Raw genomic sequence first — 12,809 nt, 5'->3', positions numbered from 1 at the left:
TGTTGAAAACATCGCAAGAAAAAATCATAATGGCATGGAAAATTGTAAAAATAACCTGTGTTTAGAAAAACCCAAACCCGGTCGTTGTGCCAAATAAACAGTTTTTATATTATTTAGAGATGACTTTGAATTTAACTTGACGAATCATTGTTTACTGGAAAGATCGGTGCATAGTACAGTCGCCATCAGATATATCAGAGCGGCCGAGGTGCTCAAAAATATCTGATGGCGACTGTACGTCAATGTCAGAAAAACTCTTAGCGTCAAAATCAAGTGATCAAGTCAATCAAGTGGTCGAACATTTATGTTAATTGGTTTGATAGTTCAAAAACTTAAATTAACCTACTAAACTTGTACTTAAATATCAGGCAAAAGTAACTAACTGCAAAATTAATTTACTTAAATACCTATACGTACGGCACAAATATATCTAATCAAAATCAAAACACTGTCGATTTAAAAACCTCATTATAGTAGAAAATTATTGAGGGCGCCACTTCCTACGTAACTGTCACATTTTTGACGTAAAATGCTTAAACACGGCAACATTAACAGTAACAACAATTCTTTTAGTTCCATTTTAATTAATTTCTACTATTTTATGTCTCACTATAATTTTATTTGTTTTTTCAACAACAAACATGATTCGTATTAGAAATTACTAACTACAAATTCCTAGACACGCAATGTTATCTTCTTAATAAATAAATAAACTATTTTGATTTATGTTATACACGTATCATGCTAACAAATTGTTTAATAATGTAAGCACTTCCTCTAGACACGCATCCAAAGATTATTTCATTAGTTTAACATCTTAATGTCAGGCAATTAATGTAATACATTAGGTATGTAACTTTAAATAAGTTGTAATCGATAGGATATAATTAGTTTTTTGTACCGTGTGTTCCGCGTATGCGTAAGTTTTGTAACAATTATGATTTATGCCAATAATTTGTCTGAATAGGCTTTCAATGGCAACATGTTTCGCATTTATTTTAACATTGCTGTAATTTGTTTTACTTGTATTCTACTTCCACTTAGGCGATTTAATCGTACCTACCTACTACTTTATATTAACAGCAAATTATGATTAATAACCTATAGATCATAAATAGTTAATATAATCAAGCTCTAATCAAGCAAGTTGCAATAAACCATAAAACTAACTTCCTTATTTACAAAACTTTTGAAAAGTTAAGAGGAAAAACTTTGAATGATAATCAATTTTTACCGAGTTTTATTTTAAGGTTTTTATTGTAGCATATTTTAAGATTTAAGACTTGTACAGTATACTACATTTACTCCAATATTTAATTGTTAATTTTTACCGTAAATAGAAATACAAAGGTCAGGAGTGTGTTAAAATACATAGGATTTTTTTTTCCGGCTTCGACAGTCACGATTCAGACACGTATTGCTATTAGGTATACCTCTTGACGCTAGTGTACCTAAGTTTTCCCTTTGTTTCTAGGTGTACCACATGTGCGATGGCCTGGGCCGGCAGTTTAGCTACACCTGCCCGAACACCACACTCTTCCAGCAGAGAATGCTGATCTGCGACCATTGGTACATGGTCAACTGCTCTGCCAGCGAGGCTGATTATGACGCCAATCTGCTTATAGGTGAGTTTAGCTATAACTGCCCGAACACCACACTCTTCCAGCAGAGAATGCTGATCTGCGACCATTGGTACATGGTTAACTGCTCTGCCAGCGAGGCTGATTATGACGCCAATCTCCTTATAGGTGAGTTTAGCTATAACTGCCCGAACACCACACTCTTCCAGCAGAGAATGCTGATCTGCGACCATTGGTACATGGTTAACTGCTCTGCCAGCGAGGCTGATTATGACGCCAATCTGCTTATAGGTGAGTTTAGCTATAACTGCCCGAACACCACACTCTTCCAGCAGAAAATGCCGATCTGCGACCATTGGTACATGGTCAACTGTTCTGCCACGAAGCTGATTATGACGCCAATCTGCTTATAGGTGAGTTTAGCTATAACTGCCCGAACACCACACTCTTCCAGCAGAAAATGCCGATCTGCGACCAGTGCGACCATTGGTACATGGTCAACTGTTCTGCCAGCGAAGCTGATTATGACGCCAATCGGCTTATAGATGAGTTTTAGCTATAACTGCCCGAACACCACACTCTTCCAGCAGAAAATGCTGATCTGCGACCATTGGTACATGGTTAACTGCTCTGCCAGCGAGGCTGATTATGACGCCAATCTGCTTATAGGTGAGTTTAGCTATAACTGCCCGAACACCACACTCTTCCAGCAGAGAATGCTGATCTGCGACCATTGGTACATGGTTAACTGCTCTGCCAACGAGGCTGATTATGACGCCAATCTGCTTATAGGTGAGTTTAGCTATAACTGCCCGAACACCACACTCTTCCAGCAGAGAATGCTGATCTGCGACCATTGGTACATGGTTAACTGCTCTGCCAGCGAGGCTGATTATGACGCCAATCTGCTTATAGGTGAGTTTAGCTATAACTGCCCGAACACCACACTCTTCCAGCAGAGAATGCTGATCTGCGACCATTGGTACATGGTCAACTGTTCTGCCACGAAGCTGATTATGACGCCAATCTGCTTATAGGTGAGTTTATCTATAGCTGCCCGAACGCCACACTCTTCCCTGTTCTGCGAGCGAGGCGGATTATGACGCCAATCTTCTTCTAGGTGAGTTCATAATTATATCGTTTATTGCAAACCATGGTACAAACGGGTACTGACAGGGTATAGCACGTATTATTCTTAAAAATAGTTCATAAAACTAATGCAATGGGTTGATAACAATTTTGCCATTATAGATTCTGATCTTCCAGGAACTCTGCAACAGAGTAATCTAAATTAAAAGCGTTTTTAATTTTGTAGTAAATAAGTTATTGGTTATATAGTTCGTATATTTATTGGTATTTGGTTTGTTAGGTTTAAGATATCAGGTAGATGAGATTTTCTCGTCAGCCGGTTGCACCCGGCAACAGGCTTGTCAGTCGGAATATAGCCATACGATAAACGACCATGTCTCATTTCTCGGCACCATTTTGCCTCCAAAATAACATGGATATATATTAATATTGAGCTGTAATATGGGCCTTTTTTGTAGATATTTAGTGTTGGTTCTGGCGGGATGAGTTTATCATTCCGACGTACGCTATTATAAAATTTATATAAATGAAGGTTGTTTCTGACAAAAATGGCTATTTCCAGGATATATGTACAAAGAGGGTAAACATAGAAATTTGAAGTTTATCAAGTGTGGTTTGCAGCTTACGATTTGAGATACATTTTTATTAGTACGCGGATACATTTTTATTGCGTTAAAAATATGTCATGTGCATCGTTGCTATTTCCCCATAGCATGACACCGTATCGTAACCAAGCTTGAGCGTATTCGTGTCAATTTATTAATTGATCTTAATTGGATATAGACAAAGATATTAAACGATACATCATGAAGCTTTATGAACGTCAGCTGTCGCTCCGCAGTGGATTAAGGAATAGTAGCCACAGCCACGTAAATATAAAATATATTTTCAGTATTTCTGATGGCTTGAGGCTGATGCTTAGTAAGCCAGATTGCAAATACGAATTTGATCAATGATTCGACGACATTTCCAAGTCAACCGGTTCGAGTCTAGCCTTTCATATACAAGTAAAAGGTCAGCTATAAAGCGGCGAACCTATAAGCGGGTATTCGAATTGAGAAAGTCATGATAGTAGGTAAACTATGTACATACATAGTGCATACGTGGTTAATTTTTCAATTGTGTCGCCTATCTGTCTTGTTCTTTTTTTAAGTTTAAACATTTTAAGAGCCTCTTGAGTGACTTCCAGCTTTCCAGCTAAGCTAACTGCGTAGTTTATCAAACCTATAAGATAGATGGACATCAGGAGTTTCTTGCCAGTCCCAGATTGGGATACTCTCGTACAATTTAGGAGGGATTTAAATTTTCGCGGGCAGAGGAGCAGGGTTAGAGCCGGTGTAGCTTTATTAGACGTTTATAAACGCATTATAATACCTATGTCTACTTGAAAAATAAACTACATATCTTTATATTTTATCTTTATCATCGCAAATAGACTACACCGAACAACTTCGCTATGGGACCAACACCGAAACCATGAACAAATTGCGTTTTTATCTATCTCAGTTAAATCGTAGAAAACATTGACATCATATTAGGATATTTTAAAGAATTGTTTTACACGATTTCGAAATTCGAGCAGGATAGGAAGTCTTAATTTTATTATTTATTGCCATTCAGCTCGCAATAAACTTTAAATAATTCTCTGTTTTTACCGCATTCATGTTTTAAAACAATGTTATTAATTTGATAGTGAGAACGCCGCATTATGCCCGCTTCGAGACTAGATTTATAATTGATCTTGTGCTGGGTTCACTGTGTCATCTTAGCTCGTGGAATTATAATGGAACTGCAAGAATAAATACTAATTCTTAATTCGAAAATAATTGGCAGATATCCAGGGAAAGGGACTAGATAAAATTTTTATTGCAAAATAAAAATAAAAACGTTTATGCTAGTTTTAAGGTATTTATCCATAGGCCATTAGTTGCCTGAAAATAAAGATTTTGATTACATTTCATTTCAAAATATTAAATTTGTACTAGGTACAGTCGAAGGCAAAAATATCGATCCAGACAAATGGCTCAAAAATATGTGAACACGACTTTATTGTCTAAGGTGTAAGAGCATACACATATTTTTGAAACTTTGGGAATGTATATATACTTATGCCCTTGACTGACTACCTCTACGAAGACAACCATTATTGTTTGAAAGGAAAAATCACTCATTCATTCATTTACTTGGGTACTAAGCAGTTCGTATATATTATAATTGTCACGCCTGAGCACCGGTAAGACGATATGACACCAACACCTTGTGGCAAGGTGTTGGCTACTTGTATACGAGTAGAATATGTTGCGGTCAACCAGCACTATCATATCAACTTCCGACGCCTGTGTTGTCACCTGATTAACTTACTATAATTACTTACCTATCTATTAAATATTTTTTATCAAGTATACATACGTCTGCAAGCGATACTATATTTTTTATTCTAAAGGAAATATGGAAAAATTCACGGCTGCACGGGCAAGGTTTTTCCGTAAACTTTAATTTTTTTGTACGAACGTTAAAATTCTGAACTAGATTTGATATCAATTTGAATCGCCAGAGTAACCCTCTTCGCGACACCCTTTTCAACAGTTTTCGAAAATTGACGCTCTACTTAACTTAGTCAATTTACAGCGTACATACTGATGTCCGCGCGTGAATTCCGTGCACGGCTGAGGAATGTTAGGAATGTTGGCCGTCATGACAGAGTGGTGTCATTTTGTACGTACGGCGCGGCGCACACCCTCCCACTTCCTCGACCTCCGAATGCACGGAATTGGCACGCGGACAGTAGAATAGGTTACCTACCTACTCGAAGGAGGACACTTTAGTGCAGGAAAGTAAAAGTGGAAAAGGGAGCCAAAAAATCTAGACAAAAACGACTTTATACAAATTTATCTACGAAGCTGTGTGCTCATTGCTCAATAATAATAAGTTACAAAAAAGTCGCATATCAGCAGATTTTGTGATTCAGACAATCAAGTATTCAAATGAGTCAAGCGAAAAAAATCCTACCACAAGCATAGGTAGTTAGATATCATGAATCTAAATAGAAAATCCTCAAACCCCATGCAAAAAATCACTGCGGGCCCAAATTTTCATACAAAAAGTGCCTGTCGAAAAATCCTATCCTTTCGAAAAAAAATTGTAAGTACGCAATTGTTTTTGAGATAATAGGAACTTACAATAAGACCTAAATAAGTTAGTATAACCAGATAACTTCGAAAATAAGCATATGGCCCTATCAAACAGGTGCCAAAGCTAAGGCCGGGTCACGTCCTCAACTCCTCACAGGGCCTCACGTCATCATTGTCAAAGCGATGCACACAAATGATTAATGATTGCCACTTCAATGCACTATAATTACATTCTTAACAAGCCCATTCAACACCAAACAATTCTACCCACGCACACTCCGTCAAGTAGGTGAGTCAATGTCCATTGAACGTTCTAAATTTGAAATTCCGCACCATAGACAAACGCGCACTTTTAATGTAACAGCTGAAACGTTCGGAAACTTGAATGGATGCAATCAAGTGTCAATGTCGCGCCCTTGACCGGGCATTGGCTACTTCCGAACGCATCCTAAAGGTACGTACACACAGTACGTCTCATACATACTCCGTGGTGAAACGTCTATAGGTTGTATTGAAAGACTGTTAATTTTGGGACACCGGAAACCACGAACCTCCAATTTTTTGCAGCGAAGTCAATTTATAGGTATTTCGTGATTTCGGGATGGCTAAGGGTTGAAAATACCAAATTAACTTCATATTGTTATTTTTATCTCAGTCGATAAAGACGATCGAAGAGCAATACTGTGCACGCCTATCTTTTATGTACACGCAACCTAAATATTCGTAATTTTCCATAAGTGTTCGGCGTAATTGAGATGATTGTATCACATTAATGGCGCAATTTAGAAAAAAACTTGATAGATTTCCTCGTAAGTGTTTGCATGTGTAATAGCTGAATGTATTGTTATATCATTATTAGTGCATCCTTAGCCTTGCTCTTTTGGCGTTTTTTAAACAACAAAAACTTGGAAGTGAATCATGATATTCATAAAGATATAATGTTGGTTCAAATCTAACTAGTCTTGCCGCCGCTTGCTATGCACTGTCTAGACTCGCACCCACCTTATCTCCTGGCAACTTGAGGAAAGCATACTTCGGTTACTTTCACTCAATTTTGACTCAGGGGGTTGATTTATGGGCAACGTCTGCAAATCGTGACAGGGTTTTTAAAATTCAAAAGCGAGCTTTGCGCATCATAGATCGAAAACCGGTAGACCATCCCGCTAAAGACATATTCAGACAGCACAAAATCCTTACCTTATCAAGTGCTTACATACTGACTGCTTGTACGTACATTCGAGGCAACCTACATAACTATAAAACATACGGGCAATCTACCCAAAGACCTACACGCAGTCGGCACCTGTTCATGCCCCCGCGCACACGTCTAGCTAAGGCTCGCGCGGCTCTCAGCGTTGCGGGGATCCATTTGTATAACTGTGTTCCTGAACACTTAAAAAAACAGGATAGTACCTAATGCCTCATTTACAAAAAAACTTAAAACACTCCTTATTGACCTTGCGTGCTACAGTGTAAACGAATTTCTGGAAAAAGATCATTGATCCTAACACTACAATCAAACCCTGTAAATAAAAATAATGTAATGTGCAATTTAATATTATGTAACTTTATAATTTAATGTTTATATTATCTTTGAATATTTTGTATTTTTGTTTGACATGTAAATGAGATGTACATTTATCAATAAATCATCTGAAATCTGTCTGACTATGTAAAATTTGTTTTGCTGTTAAAGTTTAGCCAGCAATCGCCTTCTTCTTCAACTCATCAATGATACCTAAGCCTACCTACCTACCTACCCCCTACCTACTGCTTCAGTGTCCTAATTTAATTTTTCTCTCGTTTCAGGTCAGCGTGACAAACCCTTCGTGTCAGAACACGATATGCAGCTGCGGACCCCACGGCCCGACATACTCTCCGTGCCTCCCAATAGCAACTACTATGATGGCCTGAGAGAGGCGGAAACCAAGGTATTGTGTATAAGTTGGCTTATTCTGCCCTCCGTGTTTATTACTTCGTTCTGGGTTCATTATTCAAATGATTCTGCGGTTATTTTTTCTATTTCTACAAAAAATTGCAGTGATTCGAAATAATTCACGTATGAGTGGCTCAACATTATTGTCTAAAGGGGCCCACTGACTATCAGTTCGCCGGACGATATCGGCCTATCAGTTAGAACAAAAATTTAACAACGATATCGTCAGGCGGATTGATAGTCAGTGAGCCCCTTAAGGTGGTCATTGATTCGTGAGGTAAATATTCAAGTTGCCCCTAGGCTATTTAATTTTATCTTCTGGGTATGGGCCCTAACCCTAAAGCTGGATATTTTTACAATTAATACGATATCATCATCATCATCATCATCATGTCAGCCGATAGACGTCCACTGCTGGACATAGGCCTCCCCCAAGGCTCGTCACTCCGACCGATCCTGTGCCGCTCGCATCCACCGAATTCTCGCGACCTTCACCAGGTCGTCGCTCCATCTCGTTGGAGGCCGTTCGTCTTCCGGTACGCGGACGCCACTCCAGAACCTTCCGGCCCCACCGGCCATCAGTTCTGCGAGCAATTATATATTATATTATTTATATTATATTATATATTAATACGATATACGTATACAAATACGAGAGTTCTTGTTCTATCCCGGTCATATCCATATTTACCTTAATCACAATGTTGTCTATCTGAGAGAGATCTGCCACTATAAGAAGCTGCCCATCTTAAAATCTTATAGGTACCTATATATCTTCGACTTCGGCTAAGTAATTTCAATAGACTTTATATTTTATTCATACTCAATTACATATTATACCAAAAATAAAATTACATACAAAATGAAAATCTTCCAAAATACAATAATTATTAACCTAAGTAATTTCCTACAGCACGCTAAAAATGTAATAAAGTTAGATACTTTTTTGTACAGATCTTTAGTTGCTTAACGCTTCCGACGACGTTGACTGTAAAATTTTATTTTTATTTAGCCAAATCAAGGGCGTGAGCAATAATTATCAATTTAAACGTTAACTTTCAACAGTTTCAGAGCAAGTGACCTTTAGCTTTGCGAACTTTCAAATCAGAGCCAGTATAGGAAGCGATTACATTTGGAAGTTAATGACATTTTGTCCCATCGTAGGTACTCGTATACAAATTTTGAAATATCTAATAGTAAAAGTAATATTTGTAATGGACATGAAATAAAGGAAAATATATATTCTAATTTTACAGCTGTAGATTGTCCAAACCAAATCAGAAACAAAATTTAAAAAGTAATACATCATCGAAACGAATCGATGAAACCTGAACTCAATAAGGTTTTATTACCTAGTCAGAAAATGCCCGTCATTTTAAAAACCTAACCCTGTTCCATACAACGAGACTTCCTTATACCAATGTCAAAAAGGCAAATATGACGTCCGTAGACTATGAACGAACATTTTTGACTCACACCTAAATGGGCCCTAAATTATTCAATATGACGGTCGTCTTTCCGAGCCCTGGTTCTAATCAACACTTTTATTATCATATTATTTTGAGCCCATATTGTCCCGCTGCTGGGCAAAGGCCTCCATCTTATTTCTCCACGTATCCCTACCGTGACGCCTTACAATTTGTGGGACCCAACAGGTGGCTGTTTTGGCCCACAGAGTATCCGGCATACGGCAAACGTGTCCCGACCAGTCCCATTTATGCTTGGCGGCAGTATCAGCTACGTCAGTGATTCGCGTTTTGGAGCGCAGTATTGTATTTTTAATGCGATCGGTTAATTTCACGCTCAAAATACTACGCTCCATGGCTCGCTGACAAACCTTGAGTTTGGATTTTTGAACTTTTGCCAAAGACCAAGCCTGCGCTCCGCAGGTAATCAACACTAACTAACATTAAAATAAAAACGTGTAATGTCTGTTCCAGTACGCCATCCACCCAAGCAACAGCATCGTGGGCATCCCCGATACCATCTCCACCAACAATGGCCTCGACAGCGCCAAGCAGAACTTCCGTCCACCCTACTCCTGGTCCACTGGTATCGGCAGACCCTCAAACCGACCCACCACTCTCCAGACAGAAGACACTTTCACTGGAGCCAGTTCGAAACGGCCCGCAAATATGCAAAATCGTCCTGAAGAGAGACCAAGACCAACACCTAACGTGCAAACTAATCTACCTGATGACGATGATATTACTGGTGCTGCCTCTCAAAGACCAAGCCCTACCTTCAAGCCTAACGTAAACACTCAAAACACCGGATCAACATTCCAAGATTCTTCAGTAACTTCTACTACTGAAGCTAGCTCTGAAGAGTTTGAGCTTGATGTAAGAATGAAAGATAAAGTGGATCCTGTTGTTAACTTCATCAACCGTTTTGACCCCAACTCTCCCGATTCACATAAAACTTCTATGACGAAAACTGAGATTATTAGTCTGAATCAGCAATTACCTGATGCTCAAGTCAGTTCAGAAGAAGATAGGACGCCTAGAAGGAATAAAGATAATGGGAATAATGCTAATAGCATCGCTGTTCAAGGTAAAGGGGTGACTGAAAGCAGTAGATTTAATACTGTTAACATTAAGCCTACTGAGGCTTTGGATCATTTAAAGCCTAGTAAAGAGCTCCAACCTCCTAAACACGACAGTACTGATCCACCAACATCAACTATAGGACCTCCTATTTATTATGAATGGAAATGGGCCGTGCCAGCTTTCGACTTAGAGCCTCCTAAACTAGGCAATATAACTTATGACAACAATGACACAGTGATTCCTGAAGGTAGAAACGCAGGAAAAACCAATCCATTTAGCACAGTAACAAGACCAACACCGGTAGAAGTAGATGTGACTGCTAGAAACACAGAATATAACATTAGTTCTTACTTCGTTCCTGACTATGTATTTCCTTTAGACAAGCCTCATCCAGGATATGAAGATGACAATGCAGAAACTTCCTTCAGTGTAAAGGTATCTAGGCCTGGAAGGGCAAGTTATGGGGAGAACCCTAAATGTCCTCAATGTCATCCCGCGTACGTGGTGCCTGGGACTTGCGAACCTTGCGTGGTAAAGCGGTAACTCACACGGCCATAGATGTAGTTTAAGCTTCATTAGAGAGCGTGCGTGATCTATATAGAAGACAGCATTGTAACCTCAGTTTACTGGTATTTATGTCAAGTTTAAGAGTCACACGAACCTAGCCGCCGCCATACAATCGGAGTTAACGCTCTCATTTTAAAACGACATTCTGAAATAACATGAAATTTGACATGAACATTGAAGTGGTTTTTGTCACATGGTCGCGTTAATAATTATAAATTGTCTTTGAATTCTGTTTGTTTCTTAATGTTTTTCTTTTTTCTCTTGTATATTTCTTTATTATTTCTGTTTGTGTTCTTAATGATTTCACTGTATATATTTTTTGGTCTGTTTGTGTTCTTAATTAGTAAGGTACGGAACTCTTCGTGCGCGAGTCCGACTCGCACTTGGCCGGTTTTTTTGTTGTACCCTGTATTATAGCGGGTACTGAAGAAACTGTTATGACAGCTTTTTTTAATTTAAAAACTTAATTATAATAGGTGGCTTTCCATCAGAGCAGTTCCTTTTCTGATGGCGAAGGGTTCTTATGCTTCATAATTCATATGCATAAGGACCCTTTGCTGATGGAAAGCCACATAGAATCAACCCAAATGTAAAGTTCAAATGTATTATTTAATAAGCTTAATATAGCATAGCATAAAGAAAGGAATATTAAGACGTGTAAAATAGTAAATTGAAATAATTGTCATATACTAAAAAAAGGGAACAAGGCCTCCCAGTGCCCCAGGCTGAAATCGAACCAGCGTTCTCTGCTATCGCGGCAGGTGCCTGTGCCATTCGGCAACTGGGCCACAGCGGCATAGGTCCAAATTTTCCAAGTATATGCACTTGTTACTGAAGGCTATGGCGCCCCCTAAAAAAAAACTAAACAAAACTGGGTGTAAAATAGTGCCAATATTGCAACCGAGAATTTGACCACGGCTGAAGTAGATGGGTCTGGACGGTACGTGGAGTTTTCTAAAATAAATATTGAGAACCGGATTCTTTCAAATCTGGACATTCTTGGGCTCATTCTGCTCAGAATCGACAGCATTCTCCATCCTGCCATTAAAAAAAGATGTCCCAAAATATTAATTCCATTACGTCACGTTTTGATGTGAAATTTTATTTCACTTGTATGGGCGTGACGTTACAATTTTTGGGACATTTTTTTTAGTGTCAGGATGTCAAAGGTTTGATCGCCCAAGATCATTTTGAACACCCCGCTTAGCAACTTCTGCTGCTCTGATGTGCAATATTTTGGGCTCTTTCGCGTTTTAGTAATATTTTGTGTGTAGTGTATGGTTTGTAGTTATTATATTTATTAACTGTAAAACCCACTCAAAACCTATAACTGTTAAGTATAGATATACACATGTACCTACAGTCATGACAAAGAGGACGAAGTCAGCTTTAGATTTATTTATACATACTTTTGTAATCGTATTTAAACTGTTGTGAGACATACTAACATTAAATCATTTTACGGTTTAGACTTACTTGTTTTAGTCACTCGCGCGACAAGTTTCGGAGAGCCTAGGTCTCCTTTCTCAAGCACTAATAGTGCGAGCAGCGTTCACGACGACCGTGTGTTGCGTACTGCCGCTGCCGCGCGCCGCGTCGCCCGCTGCGCGCGCGCCGAGAAAACCGGTTGGGGGAGGTTTTGCGCTATCGTTGTAGGCGGGCACAGTGGTGTGTTTGGGTTTGGGTCACCTAACACTTGTAGCGCCACACAGCACGAACTCACTATAGCTCCTATCACCTAGGCTCTCCGAAACATGTCGCGCGAGTGACTAAAACACGTGAGTCTAAAACGTAAAATGATTTAACATACTTTTGTAGTTTTGTAACTATAAAACTTCTGTATAAAATGTGCCTATTACCAATTAAAATATTTTTACAAATTATGTTTCTTATTTATTTGGTTGAACTATCGATACTAATATTAGGTACCTATCTATACTCGATAAAACACTTTTAT

At 38.7% G+C, this 12,809-nt stretch overlaps 2 protein-coding genes across 4 annotated transcripts in view; one reads left to right on the top strand and one right to left on the bottom strand.

Moving 5' to 3' along the window:
* LOC134744700 (superoxide dismutase [Cu-Zn]) overlaps window positions 1–8,264 on the bottom strand; it is a 183,509-nt gene extending 175,245 nt beyond the window's left edge. The window contains exon 1 of the mRNA XM_063678612.1: window positions 8,261–8,264. The gene's annotated coding sequence lies outside the window, so the exon portion shown is untranslated. The remainder of the gene's footprint in view (window positions 1–8,260) is intronic.
* The window catches only part of LOC134744598 (uncharacterized), a 72,071-nt gene extending 59,345 nt beyond the window's left edge, over window positions 1–12,726 (top strand). The window contains exons 3-6 of one of the 3 annotated variants that reach the window (XR_010128098.1): window positions 1,475–1,625; window positions 7,610–7,731; window positions 9,677–12,271; window positions 12,671–12,726. Coding sequence is in view for 2 of the 3 variants with exons in the window: in XM_063678458.1 (XP_063534528.1) it covers window positions 1,475–1,625; window positions 7,610–7,731; window positions 9,677–10,828 (1,425 nt within the window). In the remaining variant the exon portion in view is untranslated. Of the gene's footprint in view, window positions 1–1,474; window positions 1,626–2,378; window positions 2,496–7,609; window positions 7,732–9,676 lie in introns of those variants that run through there. The other 2 variants (XM_063678458.1, XM_063678460.1) reach the window with 2 other exon arrangements.
* The last annotated feature ends 83 nt before the right edge of the window (window positions 12,727–12,809 follow it).

Source organism: Cydia strobilella, chromosome 10 (assembly GCF_947568885.1).
Source record: "Cydia strobilella chromosome 10, ilCydStro3.1, whole genome shotgun sequence".
In the NCBI taxonomy this organism is placed as follows: Eukaryota; Metazoa; Arthropoda; class Insecta; order Lepidoptera; family Tortricidae; genus Cydia; species Cydia strobilella.
Note: the sequence above shows the minus strand (reverse complement) of the source record. Positions and strands in the feature narration are given on the sequence as shown.